The sequence below is a fragment of the Vanessa cardui genome, chromosome 2 (assembly GCF_905220365.1).
Source record: "Vanessa cardui chromosome 2, ilVanCard2.1, whole genome shotgun sequence".
NCBI classification, from domain to species: domain Eukaryota; kingdom Metazoa; phylum Arthropoda; class Insecta; order Lepidoptera; family Nymphalidae; genus Vanessa; species Vanessa cardui.
This window is the reverse complement of record NC_061124.1, coordinates 7,104,176-7,125,822: the sequence shown is the minus strand read 5'-3', so window position 1 is coordinate 7,125,822 and position 21,647 is coordinate 7,104,176. Positions and strand designations below refer to the sequence as shown.

Here is a 21,647-nt window from a genome sequence, read left to right as displayed (position 1 = left end):
ATAACTTTATTAGTGGGACATGGATCAAAGGGGACTTTTGGGATTTTGTTTAGAACATTTTTTATTTTGATGTGATATTTTATCTGTTCTTGGTTGTCTTGGCTTGGCTAATAAAAATTAAGTAATCCAATATCTAAAATATTTACTGCTTTACTATATAACTTTTAATAAGTTGAATGTTTATATTTATTGTTTTTCCATAAAATAATAATGAAAAAAATATAGGTAAAATAAAGTTACTAATCTTTTTTCGGTACCTATTTTTATATTAAAGTTTTATAAGAAAGTTATGTTGCAATGGCATTTTTAGGCATGTTGTTTTACTCCATTTTTATTCATAGAACATATTCTTATATGTAATAAAAAACCAAAATTAATACATTTATTTATTACCTTCAATTAAACATTTTTTATATTTGCAAAAGCCATGGGTTGTCTACGAGATCCTTTCAGTTGCTACAAATCTACTTATCCACATAGTAAAAAAATTGCAATATTCTACATTAAAACAGCCTTATTCTAATAACCTTTTATGATTTGTTTTCCATGACAAATAAGTATTCCAAAAAAGTGCAACTGACTGTACAATTAATACTTGATATTGTAATGGAATATAATAAAAATTAGCTAACTGTACCCATGGCCAAATATAATAATTTGTTTTTAGAACATCCATATAATTGGCATCAATATCAGTTTTAATAGATTCCCAAGATTTTCCTTGCATTGTACCCACAGCAATTAATATAAAAAATAAAAACCCTGGAGCAAATATAGCTTGATCAACGAAAACTTTCTTGATAGCCACTGTTTTACCACCAACTCCAACATGTTTGTTCAATAATCCATACCAGGCTCGTAAAGCTGGACCCTGCAATATACACAATATTTACAATAAAATTCAGTAGAAGTGTCACTTACGTGTTCATTACTTTCTGTCACAACTTACTCCAACAAAAAACCCAATGCTTGAAAACTTTATCGTCCTCTTATAGTCAAAATTTTCAACACTTTTATTTTCTATGCAAGTTTGTGAAATAATATCGCCAGCACCCATCAATGTTCCTGCTTGGATAGCTTGCACTAAATAAGGTCGATTGCTAAGGAGTTTTTGATATAATTGAAATATTCCACGAGCGCTCGCCATGGTAAAAATAATGCTATTTTTAACTGCAAATGGTCATTAAAACGGTTTGGTAAAAAGCTAAATTATTTTATATAGATCAGACAATACATAAAAAACTAAAGTTATTTATTTTAATTAATACTTATGTTAATATTTTGTCTTTATTGTATAACGTGTATTTGCGAGCTTTCAATGTTTAATACAGTATTCGGTGTTTGACTTTGTTTATATAATAAACATTTAACATGCTACTATCTACTGTCAAGTGTCAAAGTCAAACATTCTTGTCTGTCTTGGTACATAGAGAAGACAACAGACAATATACAATTAGTAACCTTATAACAGATTATTCAAATAATTAAACTTAAAAACAGCTTTTATTGTAGATAAAGTCTCTTTTGTTGGCTGTTGAGAAGTTCCAATGATTGGCATCAACTCATTATCATGTAATGAAATTATGTTTATTAAACTCAACCAACAAAACAGAATGAATCCGAACTAATATTTAAAATTTCTTCTCCGTAGGATAGGAGGAAGTTGTTGTTATTCGGCTTGCAAGAATAAATATTGCAAGTTAAATAAAAACTGATATATAATTTGACCAAATTATTTGTTTCCAAATAATATTATTTAGTTTAATGTCGTGAAAATCTAAAATACTCTGATAAACAAAAAAAATATAATTGGAGTTATTAATTTTTGGATTATGCTTTTACCTAGTACAATAGTTCAGTATAATGTTAATCAGCAAATATAATAAATTATTATGTAAGTAGTAGAGTAAACATTAAAAGCATATTAAGTTTTATTTTTTTTTTGTTACATTGTCAGAAATAACATAAAGCATAGACAACAATTATTTATCATAAACCAAACATTCATAAATGAATATACTCTGTTTATCCTCTCAAATCTTCGGTCTTAGTCTTATCTGTCCATTGTAAATTCGTAAAAAAGGGAAAGATTGTGAACAAGATCGGTTTAATGATTTTCGCGTGTGAGTAATAATTATTCATCGTAAAATCTTTAATTTATAATCCTTTACTAATTGGAAGATAGAAGTTGAAACATGGACAAAAGGAAATTATCAACTGCGGGCGATAGCCTGTATCAAATACTGCAGGTACCCAAAACTGCAACCGCCGATGATGTCAAAAAAAGTTATCGTAAATTAGCATTGAAATATCATCCGGATAAAAACTCAAATAATCCAGAGGCAGCGGAAAAGTTTAAAGAGGTGAATCGTGCTCACAAAATATTAAGTGACGCTACAAAGAGAAATATCTATGACAACTATGGCTCCCTCGGATTATACATAGCTGAGCAATTTGGAGAAGAAAATGTCAACTTCTACTTCACTGTCACTAGTCCTTGGTGCAAAGCCCTTCTCGTTATTAGTTGTATCTTGACCGGATGTTACTGCTGTTGCTGTCTTTGCTGCTGTTGTAACTTCTGCTGTAACAAATGCAAACCGCGACCACCAGAAGAGTCTGGTGATTACCATACCCTTGAACGAGACGATTCAGACGGGATACAACCGGTGACGATGCAGCCAGGTGGAGAAGGCCGCCCGTCTGGTGAACAGGCACCACCCATTGCCATGCCGGCGCCAGCTCCAGGCGTATCCGAGAACACGGGTCTCAACACAGGTGGGGTTAATTATGGAATTTCGCATTAACACGATCATTGCAAGTTATAGCATATAAACTTTATTGCTTTACACATACATTTCATCATATTTTTCTTTTAATTTATTCAGATAATGGGAAAATGTATATTTACTCTAATTTTTTAAGCTTTGTAGGACAATGTAAGTTATGAGTTATTTAAATACCAATAATTTGTGTTGGATGTAGGTTAATGGGAAAAAAATACAAATGTGACACATAAAGGCTTAAAAATGTTTTTATTAATTTTCAAGATATGAGGTATTATCTAATCTGCAGATTGAGAATTCCTAGGTGATTAGTTATTCTGACAGTAATAAGGCATAAGTATTTAAAAGAATATTATTTAACCAATTTTAAAAATGTTATGTTAATTCTTGGATTCAACAATTAGAAATGAAATACTTATTAATCACTTTGTACATTATAATTGTATATATTTAATTAGAGCTTGTTTGCTGTTTTAAGAATTTGTGTAAAGACAAAATGTGTAGACGTTATAAAAACTTTAAATTGTATTGATCATTGCTTCCTTTTTATTATGTAATTCAAGAAGAAAGCTATTTATTCACTTCTAATTTAGAAATAAAACACACATTCACAAGGGTATTCTTTAAAATATTTATGATTTTAGTTAAACTAGTAAAATGTAAACAATATTTGAGATATAAGCACTTGTGATGAACTAGTTTTTGTCATACACTGCTTATAAATAATGAAGAGCAGCTACTCTCAATATTATGGGGATGTTTAGTTAAAGACTGATGCCTCTCTTTCTTTCATCAATGATATTACATTTGAAAGAAGAAGATGCTACATTATTTAACTAAATCACCTCACAATAACAAGCTGTTGGTTAGCAAAATATTTGATGACTACTACTACATAGGGATTTAGTAAAAGAAATTCTAGAATTTTAAAGAGATAAGCAAGACAAAGATAATTATATAAGTACCATAAATGGTTCATCAATAATACCAATGGCCACATAGATTTACATAATTTGTTAAAACAAGTTCTGTTTATCGAATTGTAATAATTAATTTTCCTCCTAATCACATAATGTTATTGTGATTTATATTAAGATTTCAGTATAAAAGATTGTAAAAATATTGCTTAAACATAAAGAAGTATAATTTTATTATTTATTCAATTAACTTCTATGAGAGAATATACTAGAATATTACCCTTGTTTTGGTTGTTGACATTTATTTTTATTTAGCTTAAGAATTAACTCACATTTCTCGTTAAAAATTATCTCAATATGTAATTAAGGCTTAGACATAAATTAATAGTGATTTTAATGTCATTTATCAGTGTTTATCTTGCACATATTAGTTAACATATTGCAAAATATAAACATTCCTGCCTTTATTAATTAGAATGATAGATAACAAAAAGAAATAGACAACTATCTTTGAAATTGCATAACATTAGTACATGAATAGTACTAAAGTTTATGAAGATAAATCGAGTTTGCCAGGCTTGGTTCTTATTTCACATTACACATTTGAGAATGAATATATAAAATTAATGTTATTGATTTGAAACTTATTGTACAATGACAATGTTTTTTGTCCAAGGAGGTTTCATTTATTTTCGTATATGGTATCACTATCACTAACATATTAAAAAAATAAATGCCAATGAAAGATTGATTCAAATGGTCTTAAACTACTCACTTGAAGTCATTAATAGCTATGTTTCTATGAAATATAATTCTTTAAAGATAATTTAAATATATATCATTTTTGTTATTAATATGATGTCAATTTAATTGTTTAAATAAGTCATGATATTATTACACACATTAGATAAAAATATAACAATGTCATATTATAATTAAAGGGTGTAATTGTCTTAAAATAAAAAAAATAATTTTGTTTAAAACATGTATTCATATGGTCTATTAAGCTCAATGTTAAAGTAGTTAATCTTTTTGAAATGAGATTAAAAAAGTTTTGTGTCATCGAAAATGCTTTGATGAAACTGAGCTTGGAGTGCACTCGGTTTGTTAAAGCCACTGAAGAGTGACCCGCTGGCATTCATTGTCACACTTCGTTCTTCCAATGTTTTTATACAAATCTATTTGACATTGTGTTTGTTGAAATTGTCTGAACTTATATTATTTTTTAATATTAATATGGAAAAAGTTATGGAATTGAGAATTACAAGAGTAATAATAGTATTAAAAAAATATTTTAATCGATCCAGGAAGATAATATAAATAAATGGAGCAGATTTTTTTCCATTTTCATAGAAGGCAGCAAGGGTCTCCTACAGATTATTCTGTTAACTGTGTACCGTGACCAAAATATTAACTTATGACATAATGTTAAGATAAACAAATCTTAAGATGTTTGCTAGAATGCTAGAGGAGAAATTTGTCCAGTATTTCGTTAAACTATCTCTCTTAAATAAAAATATAATATTAGGTTTATTTATAAGTAGCAGACAGTAGTTATGTTGTAATATGGTGGTAGTTGATTGTATAATAATATATTGAGGACATGGCTTTTTAATATTGTTGACTTTATAAAATGTTACTAATTGATAGATAGTGATAATTGTGTTTTTAAAGTTTTGCTTTTAAAAAACAACACAACTTTGTAAGTTTCACTAGTAGGGTTCGAAATTATAATAACATTATATTGTCTTGTCCCTATATCAGGAAAATAAGTTTTTACTATAATTATAAATATTTTTAACGTCACATTATGTTTAAGGTTAATCTTTCATATATAATTAGATCATTCAACTATTGTGGCTATTGTAACTCAGTTTCAACTTTCTTATATATAATTTTTAGATAGTCAATGGTATACTAGTAGCTTCTTTTATTACTTCATGATAAAACTGAAAGTTATGTCTAATATTAAAAACGAATATGTTCATGTCATTAGGTAGTATATATCAATTACTATATCGGAGGTATAAGATGTTAAATGTTCCCTATTTTAGCACCATCAAAAACATCAGATGTAAATCATTTGTAACATAGTTTGTTGTATATCTATCATAATTTAAATTGAAAACAGAAGTAAGAATCTATCATTCCTTATCAAGAAGTTTTAAAAGAACTTAAAAAAAACAATTGTTGCAAATGCGGCGTCTGCTCTAACCATTTATCAGGGTAGACAAATGAGTGTTTCGGCGCCTTTGTTACACTTTATTTAGAAAATAAACCGGTAAGACTGGCCATTCGAGTCCCAGCCGCGCTGTTCCGTGTACGAGTGCGTAGAAATGCCTATAAAATTTTATTTTTGCTTACAATTCTAATAGCGACCGCTTCCTTCGCTCTACCCTAGAGCCGGCGCTGTTCATATGGCTGTCCATATACTATGTAGCAGTCTGCAACAATCTGATATTTGTCCGATATCATTATGTTTAGTAGATATATAAGTTAGTACATATTCATCCTAATATCGATTTCATAAGATTTTCGTATTGTGGCATTATAACAGGCCAACGATTAATAAAATTTTAGGCACATAATATATGAACGGCCCTACGTCTTTATAAAAAACAATCATTTAATTAAACTACTTATTAATGTAATTCGGTAAATTGTCTGTTAAAAAATAAAAAGTAAAACATTATATACTTATTACCTACCTTAGAAATAATAACAGATTTCCTATACTACGTGTATATTAATGTTATGATACTAGTCAACGAGTATTTATTACATGAGTGTCGAATTATAAAATGTTAATTGTAATTACACCTGATACTTTCAATCGAATAAATTTCTGCATATTAAAAAAATATCTATCAATTAAATCAACGTCGCCCATTCATTTATTAAAACGAACTAATTAATTAATAAATTATAAAAATATATAGTTAATATTGGCACATAGTAAAAGTTAAAAATGTATGTGTTAATTTCTTATTTTCAGGGAGCAGTATTCCAAAATACACATGAAGTATTTACAGCTAGTCTAACGTTAATTGTAAGAGAAATGAGGAACTGACTACTTATAACCACCAACATGCCAGCTTCTTACAGTTGTAAGCGTAAAATATTTTTATGTTTACGTTATTTTTTATATTTATTTATTTAAGTATTGGTTTATTGTTATTTATTAACTACTAGTTTAAAATTTGTGCCATCGTTCGCGGCTATTATATTTCGATGATATTTAACTACGCGATGAGCCTTTTTGAATTTTATGTTTTTTTACACTTCTTTTTTTGTTATTTTGGTAATTAATGTGGTAGTAAATATAAATAAAATAATAAAATGGCCAGGTTTTAATAAAACAATGCAATTTGTAACCAGTTTTATCCTGCGCTATATCAAAATAAAGAACTACGAAATGGATGTTTAAAGAATAGGGCTTTGGAATACTGCCACTTTTTAGACTCGGCCTACTTTCTTTGCCTTGTTGTTTATTGATTTCATTTTAAGGTCAAGTATTTACAAAAAATAATACTGCTAATACAATATTACTACAATTATTATAATTCATTAAGTACATGTTAAAATGTTGTATATTGGCACATGCAAGAAATGCTTTAAATTATGGATATTACGTTAACGAAAATACGTTAAATAATCGATTTTACACGTAGAGCAATAGTTCTAAGTTTGTTTTATAATTTTTGGTTAGATTTGAAATCAAAAGTTATATAATATCTAAGATTATATGTCGATAGTTTTAGCTTAAAAATTATAATTAATATGCCTGTATGATTATTATTATTATGATAATAAATAAAAAAAAAGATTCAACTTGCATTACAGTGATTATAGGCTATAATTTAGAGCACTTTTTAAGCTATAAGTTAATTATAAAAAGCAGTGTCTTAGCAAGAGATAATGTCTCTATATTTAAATTGTATGTAAATCAGACTTAATTCACAAAATTCGTTGCACACAAATCATGATAGATGTATAATATTTAAAATAATTCTATTTATATAATGTAGACTTTGTACGACAATGTCTCATCCGAGATGTTAACACCGTACACGTGGTAAGTAAGAATTAATGTTTCGTCAGAAGTATAGATTACGAAATGTTCGTTTAAAAACAAGACCGGTTACCGGTTTATGATGATAATTTAAATAATGTTCAATTCCATTAATGGTGTCGTCTTATATCGATGTAGAATAAATTTGTATTTAAATCCGCTGTTTTTAAACGATTTCCAAATAAGCTTTCGCTTATGATAGGTGTATTATAACGTATTGTAACTTGATATTAAATAATAAATATAAATACAGTTGAACTCTGATGATCTATTTCACTCATTTAGTTTCTAAACTAAATTTACCCAAAATATACCATTCGTTCGGTAAGTAATTTTTTTGCTACGTTCAATAGCAAGTGTCAGATTAAGAGGAAAATATCTTCTTTTCGGGACGTGTACTGTTGTATGCGCAAGCGTTCCCGTGAAGTCCCTCGAAAAGACACAATGGGTACCGCTTATTTAGTTCGTATTCCGGCACCTTCCGCGCATACCCCTCACATTATGTGGTAAAAAGGCATACAGGCGTTTTTCCAGCGAGAAAAACAAGAAGGAGAATCTCGATATAAATTAACATATTTTGTAAATATAATTAGGTATAATTTAATAATTCTACTTCCATATATAGCCTAGTGCTCAACAGTGTTCAAGAAAAGAAACTATTCAGTCATTAAAGGGCAGCAACGCACCTGCATGATGGTACCGCACCTGTTTCGACGAGAATTTTTACATAAAGGATCTTTGTTGAGATATTCCTTCAAAATAAAAGTACAGGTGTAGAGGTTTTACATAGCTTAAGGAGGTTTAGGTATAAATAATTGAGGCAGGCCATGTCAAGAGCACAAACTTCCGCTTGATTCGAATTTTTATTTATACCAGTTATTAAACTGTCCTTAATTGTAATGTCACCTGCAATAGTGTCCGAAATTCCGACTTAATTTCTGTTGTAAGATCTGAAGTTGAGTGTTATCTTAATAGATTTTTATTAAATGAATATATTAATAAATTACTTGAATTATGTAATTGCCGCTGTATCTCTCGTCACTAGCTTCTACAGTATTAATGGCGTCATCTTTTAATTTCGTACCCGAGTAATCGAATACAAAGGGTTGATGTTAATGGCAAGAGATCAAGGATTTATTCTTGGTCCAATTCTTTTATTCACAAATGACCTTCTAGCAGCGGGCAGGGTTCTTAATGGATTATCTAGTAGATAGCTCTGCAGCATTCACCGTTAAGAAAATTAGATTGTTGGTTGATGTGGATACGACTCGCTGTGTTTATTCGTAGTAGGGGGCTATTCGCACAAAATGATCTACATTTTAGCTATAACCCTCGAAGGGACCAAAGTTTCTTCAACAAACAAATTAAATAAACTATTGATTGTCGCATCTCAATATATTTTAGATGTATGTTTATGAAAATATAAAATAATTGTGAAATATATACTACTTGAACGAGTGTAACGACCATAAGTCAGTTACGAATGTTACCCGACTACAGAGTTAAAAAATATTTTCTCGGGCAATATACACGCTTTTACAACATGCCCCTAGAAAATTACTCAAATGCAAAAAAAGCATTAAGTTACAGGATCTTATAAAACTGATGAATTTTTAGATGGTGATGATAGATCGCCTCCAGAACTTTTCAAATAGAAAAATGAAAAAACATTGTAAATACAATTTTTAAACTAAGATGATATGAAAAAAATAGTTGCGCTGAGCTCCTGTTGCCAGTTTTTCTAGATTTTAGTTGTAGATTTTTTCTCGACGATCAAATGTGATGCTGCTATTTTAACTTTATCTTGAAATTTGTAACTATCCTATTTTACAAAAACTGTAATTTATTTCTCTTACTTTGAAATGACTATAAATAACTTTGACCTACTCGCATACTTATGTATCGTCAAAGTCTTAAAATCCATTTTATATTGTGTTAAGCCTTTAATATAATTACATTAAAACAATACGCTCACACAAGTAAACGTTTAACTGAAGTATTTAGGGCTATGTATTAAAAACGAAAACTTTTTAATTTCGCTATAAACAACCGTTACCGATTATGTAAAGTAATAACAACCCTTAATTGAGCCACTCCTGGCCTAAGACCTATTGTCCTTTTAGAGGAGGTTTGAGATCCGGTAGTTTGTAATATGGTCGTGTTTTTTGCCATGTTTCCTTTAACTGCTGGCCTTGATTAATTATAAACCCAAGCACATGATAATTTAGCGGTTCTTGCCTCGTCTTCAACCCTCAATCTGCGATGAAAAATTAGACGCTCGTATTTTTATCTTTCAATATAAATTAAAATTTAAAGTATAAAAGATTTTTGGTATGGTTGTCATTGTTAGGAATATATAATATCTATAAAATAAGGGAAAACGGCCGAATACCAATGTCCTTCAATACAGAAGTATTTGTAGTCTATAGACTTTAATTCTAAACAAGGATGGATTGCTAGTATGTACCTATATAAAATCCGATTCTGTAAAAATGCTGACGTAGACACGTGATTCATCATGCCGAAAAAAGAAAGAAATTTGGTTTAAATTCAACTGTTTTTTTTGAATATCGAAACTAGAATGTGTGACCTTAACCCCGTCTGTCAAAGTTCTCAGCGACCCTTGACGGCGTAATGCATAACACACTTGTCTTCCCTTACGACTTGAAGATATATAAGTATGCAGGGCTTATTATGACCCTTTACGTGGAATCTTTACTTTTGGCTTGATTCCTATTAGGAACTCTCCCTATGAGGGGTTATCCACGAACAATGTGATTTTTAAACAACTTTTATTGTTGCACTCAAAGATTAGATACTGTTAGGCACACGCCCAATTAATTATTACAATTCTAGATGCCAAGATAATGTTAAACACATTAATATAAATAATTAAAATATGATCAAATCTCGGAAGTCTTTAACCTTTTCTAGCTTCCTAAAAGAGGTATTTTCTACCGCAATGAAATGTTATGTAATTATGATATTTTACTTGTGTGTTACGAAGATATGCCATAATGCTATTCTAATAACTTATTTTCTAATTTTAGAACGGTTTTATAGATTTTTTTTTGAACACATTTGATATACGTTTGTTATATGTTTATTATGACAAAACTTGCCTTATAATTTCCATATTTTTTCAATAATAGTAAATGATTAGTAATTAACGAAATATCAGTGAAAAGTGCGCCAGCAGTGAACGTTCAGTGACATTTGACATTTCTAAAGACTACTTACAGTTAACTCTACACTAGGGACACTACGCGAGAACGCTATGAATTCAAGCGCGTCATTTCGCGACGCCTACATTCTAAGGGAACTTTCATAAGGTAGTTACAGTAACTACGTATGGGCAAGGACTATATTGGATGTTTATATTCTGTATTTTTAGAACAATTATTATATCCAATGTCCAAATTTATAAGAAAGTTATTTGTCTGGAGTCTAGACACTACAAAAGTATACGCTGCCAAAATTATTAAAAGACGAACGAGATTCTGTTAAGTCTACAATAGCATAGAAATAGTTATGAAAATTAACCTTTATTACCTTGCAATCTGGACCTACCTTTTGCGATATTAGAAGATGAAACGAATGAGAGAAAAATACGCGACATGTTTGTATATTGTCATTGGTATATAGTCGTAACTACCTATGCCTAAAAAAACATAATTTTAACTGGCAGGCATACACGCTATAGTATAGACTACTTATATTTGTTTACCAGTTTACACGATTTACTTTTAACGTTATGGCATATTATAGGTATGACTTATGCCATAATATTAATTTCATGGCCTTAAAAGTGACCTGTTTTTATCCCTCCTTGGCGGTTTAAACATCCTTGCCAAATATGGCTCGATTGACCCGAATGCGAATAGAACAGTGTCCAATTAAGATTGTTTTATGGATTGGTCGAATTTTATGTTGTGTCTAATCCATTTTAAAGGAATTCCAGATATGTGTCAATATCATACTATCAGCAGTTTGGGATCATGGTTTAAAGGTTAAATATCTGTCTGTGATTTCTGATCGAGTATATTAAAAATAAATATATATTCTATATTCAAATTACCTACTTAAACCTGATTTTATCTTCATCTTTCTGTCTTGGTATATGCGTGCAATAGGAGGGTAATACAGTAATAATGTGTCAAAAAAAGTAAGAAATACAATTATAAATAATGGACCGTCCTTATTTTCATTAATAAACGGTTGATTCTATTAGAAGTTATGCCAACATAAATACTTGAATACATTCGTTTGTAGGTATTTATTTGGAAATATAAACCACTATTTTTTTAATTTTAACGGTTTCATTCTCTACAATAAATATAGTATATCTCTATCCTTAATGAAACAATGAAATGAAATGATAAAAAATCTTGATCCTTATATCTTTATTTATACAAGACTTAACTACTTAAATTCACTTTGATTTAACTTTCAAATTTTCGTAAATCTCACTAATTAGATATATCATGTAAATTTGGGGAAATGTTTTTCTTTTAATCTATGCTTCTGTTATCATTTAAAATTTTACAAGTAGATTTTTATCAAACAAAAATAAGCGAATGACTAAGAAGTTACGAGTGATGCATAAGAATGATATTCAAAAGTGTAACATTTAGTTCAACTGTCTTCGTCTACAGTAGGTACAGTCTATGTACTTAATTGACTAATTGTGTAATTAAATTTTGTCACCACGAGTCGCACGACTATATCTAGTAGATTCCTTTCATAGGATTGGATGACAATTAATAATGCGGGCTCGAAATCTGACAAGCACTTTTAAATTGTCGTGTGTTTAATAAAATTTCTGTTTATGTTCTTTCACTGTGTTGAAGAAAAACGTCGCGTTGAGTGGAAAACTGAATAAGCTCCAATTCATCTCTTCTATAGGAGCGACTTCAGCCCAGCAGTAGGTATAACAATAACAACAGGCTGTTACGCTTTATTTATTTTTATGATATAGGTAGGTACGAGCAAATATGCATCGAAACTAGTCATTGGCAATGGATATATTAACTATTCCTTACATCACCAATGCATTTTATATCTATTGTGTCCGCAGTTCCACTGGCTCACTCGCCCTTCAAATACTGAGTTGCTGTGTCTCGATAGAATATCTGATGAGTGATTGGTACCTTCCCTTGAGCTTGCACAAAACCTTACCACCAAAAACGTCTTTAAAATATTTCATTCGAATATTTATTTCGTTGAGATATTATCATCGATACGGAATTAAAAACACGTAAAATCAGTGAGTAGATTTTGATAAAACCGTGTGGTAATAGCGTTATACATCGACAAACATTATATTAGCTTAGATAAGAGATTTTATGAAATGAAACAAGTGAAATATTTACTGCAAAATCATTTACTAGGTTATAATTTACATTTATAATACAAAATTTCCATTCATTAATGTTATATTCTTCCATCGAACATAAAATATATAAGGTCGATCCAACACAATTTCCAATTCCGGTGTCTCGTCCCACTCAATTCCTACAACAAATAAACGATTCAGTTAAGCAGGAAGAGCCGTGGGAAGATGTTATTTCTTTATAAAACGTTATTTATATAAGAATAATTTTATATAAGCGTCGAGATGGATCAGTGATTATAAAAAGTGGATTTTAGTCAAAAATAGCAGTTTGGTTGTTTGTAATCTCGGGTTCGGCGGTGCAGGAAAATACATATATCGGGTGAAATTTTATGATACCAGTGTATCCATCTACATGAAATACATGGTTGGATACGTTCTCATCAAAAGCCTCAACCCAGCAGTAGAACATTTACAGTCAAAAACTTGAATATAATATATAGAATATTATTATATTTTTAGCCGGAGAAAGACCACAGTGGCGTGCACTTGGAGAGGCCTATGTCCAACAGTGGACGGGTACGGGCCGATGATGATGATGATGATGATATTTTTTCCTTCAAGTGACGTCATCATAGTAATTGCTCTAGTCACTTATAGAACTATAACAATTAGTAAAATTACGTCCGAACCTCATTGAGTTTGATTATTTTTAATTATCTTTTATTAATATATTAACAGTATATTATAGTGTAATGAGTAGAGTAACATGACAATATTGTAATAATAACTCAATACAATATCAATAAACAAATTCTAAAACGAGTTTTCTATAGAAATCGATTTAATAAGAGTTTTGCTTTGTTTCAATCTTTATTGATTTAATTAAATTTTATATTTATGGACAGCATGTAACGAAATTGATGTGATTCTTATTAGTCGCCATTATAAATTAGGTATTTTTACAATACTACGGACGAATTGATAACCTCTTCCTTTTTGAAGTCGGTTGAAAATGTACCGATGGCTTTTAACTGTCAAACTTAATGATTTCATATTTGTTTTAAAGTTTTTCTTAGACCTAATTATTTAATTAAAATATAACTTCGTAAATTAACTATAAAACGTCTGCTGAGATAAACTCGATACTTTATTTGGAAAGCGATCTTCCTTTTTTAACTGATATTTTTCAAAGTACTGACAAACGAATAAACCAATATATATATGTAAATACATAATATATTGTATAGTATTATTAGTATAATAATTGTATAGAAATATGACGAGAGTTAGTTTAGGAACAATAAATAAGAGACGATCTGATCACTTTAATAATAAGCAATTGTCTACATCATATTCCAATTGCCAGACGTAGATCACATATCAAATAACATTCATGTCATTTTATTATATGCCCTGCATGTTACATAAAAGTAATGAAATTAATTATTAGTTTTGATGCATTCAATAAAATTATTTACAGTGTGATTAAATGCTTGTACTGTTTTTCAATTGTTTTTCGATAAAATTTATTAGGACCTACCGTCGTCCTTAAAGGCATTTCTGCCTGCTTCTGCCCAAAACATTAGGCGCTGGACAGCATGGGACAGGCGCATTTTATCGCAGCGACTCGAATTACTCGTCTCTACCAAACGTGAAATGCCCATCTACAAATTAAAAAAAAACTTTTATATGAAAATATTTTTTTAAATAACGTGATCAAACTAATTACGAACCGTTTTCAATTTTCCCGGTAACAGTAACGTCATTCTTAAAGTGTAAATAGGCATCGTTACTGCTATCCGCATTGTACGCATTTTCTTATTAAGATCGTGTATGCTAATGTTTGACATGACCTGCGCTAGACTTCTGATTGAGTGTTCTCGAGGGACCAGCAACATGAGCGACAGGTCGGGAGTTGCATATTTAATTTCGATAGCCTAAAAAAGAACAATAGCGTATTAAATATCTTCAGTAGATAGCACATGCGAATGGTAAATGTTTATCGTTGGGGGCGGTACGAGTATCGAATTTATTGCGTGTTCAAATGTTCAGTATCACTGGTCTCCATTCCATTGAGCTTGCAGCGATGTTGCGTTACGGTGGCTTTTTCTGTTTCATTTTAATCAACTCGATCCTCGTCCGGGCCGAATGTCCTCCGGAACGGGAGCAGGACTTGCATGACGAGGCTAAGCTGCACAGCGATTTATTATGCGCCTACAACTCAAACTATCGTCCTGTGAAGAACCACAAAAGTGCCGTAAATGTTAAAGTGCGCTTCGCTTTAAAATATATCAGCTTCGATGCGTTGGAAGAAACGATAACTCTCCACAGTTGGGTGGCTCTGAACTGGAAGGACGAATATTTAAATTGGACGCCGAGTGACTACGGTAATATTCAAGAAGTTCAAATAGAGAGCCACGAAATATGGTCGCCGAGTATGGCCCTGTTTAACGCAGATGCTTCCACATACCAATCGGACTCGTTTTATACGACTTGTTTGGTCAATAGCGAGGGAACGGTCACGTGTGTGCCGCACATTGCGCATACGGGAATTTGTCGCACGACCCTACGCAGCTGGCCGTACGATGTGCAGAATTGTACGCTCTATTTCGGCTCGTGGATGCACACTGGCGAACAGGTGAACTTTACATTTTACAACACAAAACCGGTCGTTCTTGACGATTTTCAAAACGGTCCTGGTTGGAAACTATTAAACGTCGCTCACGATCGTTTGCCGGGAGCATACAATTGTTGCCCCAACAGTACGTATCCGATGTTAAAATACACGTTTACATTGCGAAGAGAAGCAGCCGGCCCAGCTGCGATTATTGTCGTTCCATCGGTCGTCATCGTACTACTGACCCTTACTTCTCTATTAATGGATATAAAGGACAACACTCGATTAATGCTGATATGTTTCAGCTTGTTCGGACATTTTATATTTATTACCGAAATCGGATATATAGTACCTAAGCTAAGTTCCGACACACCGATTATATTGTTATTTGTCCGAGATTCGATGTTAGTTACTCTGGCGGGTATATTGGTAACGTTGATGCTGATGTCTCTGAGGAGACGAACTCTGCCGCCGCCGTCGTGGATTGTATCTCTCAACCGACTCGTGAGCAGCGGGCCAGGACGGTACGTCATTTTCACAGAATTCGATCCCAATGTTTCTGTCGAAGACAAGGTGCTCACAGACGATCCTGTTTCCGGTTCTAACAACGACAAATCCAACGCCGCTACGGATTGGATCCAGTTTGCTAATCTGCTTAATACTTTTGTTTTTGTCGTATCATTTGTTGTTTATTTCATTTTAATAACTACTTATATCCCTACTGATTCCTAATTAGTATTATTATATTTACAAAAATTACAGTTAATCTATTTTATTTACAAATAATGCTAAATTCTACCTCTAAAAATAATTGTTAATATGAAAAATAAAATGTTAACAAAATAGAATGATAAATTGATTATGTATATTAAAGAATAGTTGCACTATAATTATGTATTTATATAAGTTTAATTCTATATACAAAGCATTGTAATGAATTTAAGCTAAAGTATTTTTTTAGAAAAATTAAATCGTGTTATTTATCTATCAAAAATAATGAGTTGTAAATATATGAATTTCAAATCTTCTTTTTTATTAATAACAAGAGAGGGATAAAATGAGTTTTATTAATACTCCTCACGTCTGCATTCCATTGGTCAAGGGGACAATATCTCATAATGTCGTTTATTCGTATCATCCGTACGGAGCTAGGAGCTGCTTTACTGGCATAGTAGAACTTTCTGGTACCATTCAGTACAGTTGGGGGTGAACGCCAGCGAGCGCGAATGTACATGGTGTTTAGCAATATTGAACACAACCCCCCCGACATATCTTCCACGTCAAAAGTATCTCGCAAAGCACCGCCTGAATCATCCTCGATCTACAAATAAAATATAGACTATTTTGTTGTTGTCTATTGTATTGTTGTTGTTATGTTATAATTCTAACTTATGTTGATACACTAAATAAGTTAAAATTGTAATATCAGAAACGAGCAGTTTTATTTAAAGATTTCTTGTATTATAGAATTATCCTAACCTAACCAGGGCCAAATTTTAAACTGTGAAGACCCTAGATAAAGATTAATTATAATAAACTCCTAGGTTTGTTTCTGGACGGAACTTTATTACATTCATTCACATTTTATTACAACTTTATTACAGAAATAAACACCTACATACAAACAAACATTTTTATTAAGATTTACATATATTAGATTAGTTAATATAAATGTTGGTTACAAATAAAATTGATTTTTCGATTTCTAAAACTTAACTTTAAATAACATTTTGTTTGTGCTGGTATATGGTATGGTATAGTTATGGTATCGATCATCGTAAATGTAGTTACACTGGCTCACTCACCCTTCAAACTGGAACACAACGATACTGCGTACTGTTATTTAGCTGTAGAATATCTGATGAGTGGGTGGTGCCTACCCAGGCGGGCATAACACAATAAAATTTAGACACTTTTGTTTATAACTTACCATACGATTAAGACTTCTGCTTAAATTATTCGGAGTCTCCGTGTCATTGAGCCGACCCACCCTTATCTGTGCCGCTGTTGCAACATTGCTAACGAACCGCTGGCTGATTGGCATACCAGCTATAAGCACGAGACGAGAAGCCCAGCGAAATTTCATATCACTATTTGAATTGGGCAGCCATGAAATAATTCGGTCCAACATTTTAATTTCATCCTAGAAATGACGAAAACTTCATTATTTAAATTACTCGTACAAATATTAGATTAAAATCACAGAATAAGCAGAGCAAAATGTTCAGTATTATTAAAAACATGATATTTTATTTGGTGTAATTCAAATCGAAATTCCTATTTAATATAAAAGCATTACAATAATTTACACTTTCTTATGATTGTCAAAGTAAGATCGCCATTACAAGGAAAGGTTAATTCTAAAATAAAATCTACATAGGTACATCTGAAAACAACTGGTGAAAGAAAATCTTATAAAAATAATATCAATTAAAAAAAAATAGAAATTCTCTTCTTAAGACAAGATTCGGTGGAGCTCGATGTACAAGACATTCGTAGATAATGTCGAAATATCGAGCTGCACCGAACAAAAATAAAAAAAACATGGTTAATATCGCGAAATCAATAACTTTAATAATAAAAATAACCATGTTGATTTAAAATTTTATAAAGATGGTTACAATAATATAAACTCACTATTTGTTATTGTTTATTTTAGAATATAAACAATTTCGTGTATATCATCTTTTGAAAATTACATATAAACTTAAAAAAGCTATTATTACCATGTTTGTTGCATTGTATCCTAAACATTTCTCGATTTCTAATCTAGTGGGTTGATCAACTTCCGTGGATATAGCCATAAGAGCCAAATATAAAAACAGTGCTGACTGAATAAAACTAATTCCATTTTCTTGACGATTTGGAGGACTTATCGATAAAAGTTTATTAAATGTCACCTGAAAATTAAATGCATTTCAATTATACGAAATATAACAGCGTTAATCTTACTTTTTAAATTTTTTTAATCGGAATGTCTAGAACGTACATAATTATTTGCGAGTAATCTATGACATCTCGGGTCGAGATGGCCCAGTGGTTAGAACGCGTGCATCTTAACCGATGATTGCGGGTTCAAACCCAGGCAAGCACCGCTGATTCATGTGCTTAATTTGTCTTTATAATTCATCTCAAATTTCATAGAAATTCTGCCACATGTGTATTCCACCAACCCGCATTGGAACAGCGTGGTGGAATATGTTCCAAACCTTCCCCTCAAAGGGAGAGGAGGCCTTTAGCCCAGCAGTGGGAATTTACAGGCTGTTGTTGTTGTTGTTATGACATCTCATCGATCTAGATTTTATTTCGTTATGTTCTTCTTTATAGACACGATGAAAATTTGCTTGAAAATGCTCATCGAACAGTTGTTTAGGGAAGTAAAAAGATAGACATACATATATATTTGAGCCCTAACATTTTTTATAAATAAATCTTTATATATTTACTATCCGAAAAAAGTAAAAAAATGCAATAATCACAATGATTTTTAAATGGTTAACTATTTAAATTTAAATTGCCCTGATTGTTTTTCTGTGACTGCTGTATCATTATATTTACGCAGACAAGTCACAATTATTATACATTAGTGGAGAAAATTTTGTCTCCTGAATATAAATGCACATTAAACCTTTACAAATAGCAAACACGTTTTACCATTTTAATTAATATTACGATTACCTACATAATATTTGTATTTATCAATCTGTTCGATTCATAGCATTGTACGTTCTTGTATTTATTGTTAATGTCTATGAATCTCAGGTGGTTATTTTCGAATGTACCAAATATTTATCCAAATGAACGTGCTCAGCAAAACAACTTGCCTAACGCTTTTATATAGTTTTTATTGACTTTTAACCTCGTTAAGATGTCTGCAAGAGATCTCTACGTGACGATAAAATTGCTTTCTTCCATATTTATGTGTTCTTTACATTGTAAAATGTATGCTTTCTTTGTAGGGAATACAATTGCTATCAAAATTCATGATACTGACTGTTTTCTGTTGTAAGTATAATAAATTTGTAGGTACGTAACTTACAGGAAACAAAACAGATTGCAGTGTTACTATGATAACACTGCAATCCAATCCAATATAATGTACAAAACAACATCTACTTGCGGACATAATTTTTACATATAGCGGTGGAAGGAAAACACAAAGGGTGGCACCAATTGTTAATAGCGAATGGGAACAATTGTTATTGGAAATAAATTTACAATTAATAGAGTTGTAAAATCGTAAATATAATATACATTATTTGAAGATTTAATTTTTAAGGTTTAATCATTGCTAGCAAAAGACCACCTAAGACAAAATGATTACAAATTTTCCTCATTTAATTTTTCTATTAGTGATAGCCGTATGAAAATGGGTTGATTTGAAAAGTGATACATGCAGAGGACGAAATCCGTTTTATTACACATTAGCGAATAAATGCTTATGATTAAAATCAGGAAATGTTTAAAAAAAATAAACAAATAAAACATTTATATTTTACAATTAAAGTAATATTGTCCGCCTCTAAGTTAATTAATAGTTACGTTTTTGTTTATAAGCAGGCTGTTGAAAAAAATATTTTGTTAAATCTTACCTCGTAAAAGATACGCTCAAATTGGTCCAATGATTTAAAAAAGAAATCATAAGAATTTGCTTCTTCATTTTCTTGAATATCAGCAGCCTCGGTGTTATTATTTATCTCGTTATTGCTGTTTAAGTTTTCATTTGCAGTTGACATTATCGAATCGTTTAATGAATGTATAAATGTGTTATGCACGGTGGAGAAAATTGGCGTAGTTACTTCATAATTAAAATTACTTTGTTTTGATTGAAAATTATTCGTCTTATTTTTATGGATTTCATTAAATGTGTCTGTCTGTCGAATACTTAGCGACGTCCTGTAGATTGTTGACGATGGAATATCGTATTTATTTATTTTTTTAGTTTCTGATACTGGAGAAATATGACCCCGTGGAAAGGGTAACTTTGAAACACACGAGTGACTTCGTCTAATGTACATCGTTTTGTGTTTTGGCCTTAATCGCAAAACATTCGGGCAATGTACCCATTTCTTATTGTACAAACATATTTTCAAACTCTGTCTGATATCGTGAGATATTTTAAATTGAGCCTTTGTTGTCACTTGGATATCGTAGGGTTCTACGTCAGAATATGCACCAAACAAAAGTAAAAATCTCACAAAACCGCTAGCAATCATATCTGATACAGATTTTTTGGAAAATCATTCCAAATAGATCTTAAACACAAAAACCTTTAATTGGCAACACAAGCAATACGCTTAATATAAAAAAAAATAACACATAACGTGTGTTAGAAATAAAGAGAGTATATAATAACTTCCTGCTAGTATTTTTGTTGTCTGAGAAAAACTGTTGTTCCGTACGGTACAAGTAACTTCTAAGTAATGAATTAATGGTTCTAATTACTGTCCCGTACAGTTCAAATCGATAAGAAGTAAAAAAATCAACACTTTCGCTGCCGAGGTCATATGTGTCGTATATATCTCATTGTTCAAACTTCTCAAATTCAAATAAAATAAAACCTCAGTATTTTTAATACTTTTATTTAGTTAAAGTGCATAACATGGATAATCCTTCCTATGGTATTCTCCCAATATCAAAAATGTAGGAGTATCTAAAACAATATTTTATTTATTTATTTATATTGCCAAACTGTATATACATATATATATCATTACAGTCCTAATTCGATATCACAGCATATAATAATATGATTAATATCGTATTAATAATTGATTATTTATTTAAAAAGGTGCATTAACAATGTATCCGCATATATTACAGTAAAACAACAGTTTACTCAACAAGAAAAAAAATATATACACCTACCGACATGGAGTTATTTCAATAAAAATGTTTTGTAATATTACCTGCATGTCACTAA

General features: G+C 30.8%; 4 protein-coding genes across 4 annotated transcripts; 2 read left to right on the top strand and 2 right to left on the bottom strand.

Annotated features, from left to right (window-relative positions):
• Positions 1-372: 372 nt before the first annotated feature.
• Positions 373-1,400, bottom strand: LOC124537750 (protein Mpv17). The gene is made up of 2 exons (XM_047114643.1): positions 950-1,400; positions 373-871 (listed from the first exon to the last, which is right to left on the bottom strand). The coding sequence occupies exons 1-2, from the start codon at positions 1,145-1,147 to the stop codon at positions 515-517; spliced, it is 555 nt and encodes a 184-aa protein (XP_046970599.1). The 5' UTR covers positions 1,148-1,400; the 3' UTR covers positions 373-514.
• A 618-nt stretch (positions 1,401-2,018) lies between these two features.
• On the top strand, positions 2,019-8,036 carry LOC124535829 (dnaJ homolog subfamily C member 5 homolog). Its single transcript, XM_047112198.1, has 2 exons — positions 2,019-2,775; positions 6,696-8,036. Exons 1-2 carry the CDS (start codon positions 2,196-2,198, stop codon positions 6,719-6,721), a joined length of 606 nt encoding a protein of 201 aa, XP_046968154.1. The 5' UTR covers positions 2,019-2,195; the 3' UTR covers positions 6,722-8,036.
• Positions 8,037-13,143: 5,107 nt separating this feature from the next.
• On the bottom strand, positions 13,144-21,007 carry LOC124542447 (antichymotrypsin-2-like). Its single transcript, XM_047120397.1, has 7 exons — positions 20,317-21,007; positions 18,451-18,624; positions 17,655-17,867; positions 16,806-17,045; positions 14,841-15,044; positions 14,648-14,771; positions 13,144-13,286 (listed from the first exon to the last, which is right to left on the bottom strand). Exons 1-7 carry the CDS (start codon positions 20,938-20,940, stop codon positions 13,177-13,179), a joined length of 1,689 nt encoding a protein of 562 aa, XP_046976353.1. The 5' UTR covers positions 20,941-21,007; the 3' UTR covers positions 13,144-13,176.
• Positions 15,180-16,480, top strand: LOC124542438 (neuronal acetylcholine receptor subunit beta-3-like). The gene has a single exon (XM_047120389.1). The coding sequence runs from the start codon at positions 15,194-15,196 to the stop codon at positions 16,454-16,456; it is 1,263 nt and encodes a 420-aa protein (XP_046976345.1). The 5' UTR covers positions 15,180-15,193; the 3' UTR covers positions 16,457-16,480.
• Positions 21,008-21,647: the final 640 nt, after the last annotated feature.

Bases quoted from the DNA above. Each gene is read 5' to 3' on its own strand.
- LOC124542438 (XM_047120389.1), top strand. From the start codon at position 15,194: ATGTTGCGTTACGGTGGCTTTTTCTGTTTCATTTTAATCAACTCGATC.
- LOC124535829 (XM_047112198.1), top strand. From the start codon at position 2,196: ATGGACAAAAGGAAATTATCAACTGCGGGCGATAGCCTGTATCAAATA. The intron at 2,776-6,695 runs GTGGGGTTAATT...TCTTATTTTCAG, and splicing joins GAACACGGGTCTCAACACAG to GGAGCAGTATTCCAAAATAC.
- LOC124542447 (XM_047120397.1), bottom strand. From the start codon at position 20,940: ATGATTGCTAGCGGTTTTGTGAGATTTTTACTTTTGTTTGGTGCATAT. The intron at 17,046-17,654 runs GTAAGTTATAAA...TTTTATTTGTAG, and splicing joins GCAGAAGTCTTAATCGTATG to ATCGAGGATGATTCAGGCGG. The intron at 13,287-14,647 runs GTAGGTCCTAAT...TATTTGTTGTAG, and splicing joins AAATGCCTTTAAGGACGACG to GAATTGAGTGGGACGAGACA.
- LOC124537750 (XM_047114643.1), bottom strand. From the start codon at position 1,147: ATGGCGAGCGCTCGTGGAATATTTCAATTATATCAAAAACTCCTTAGC. The intron at 872-949 runs GTAAGTTGTGAC...TGTATATTGCAG, and splicing joins GCATTGGGTTTTTTGTTGGA to GGTCCAGCTTTACGAGCCTG.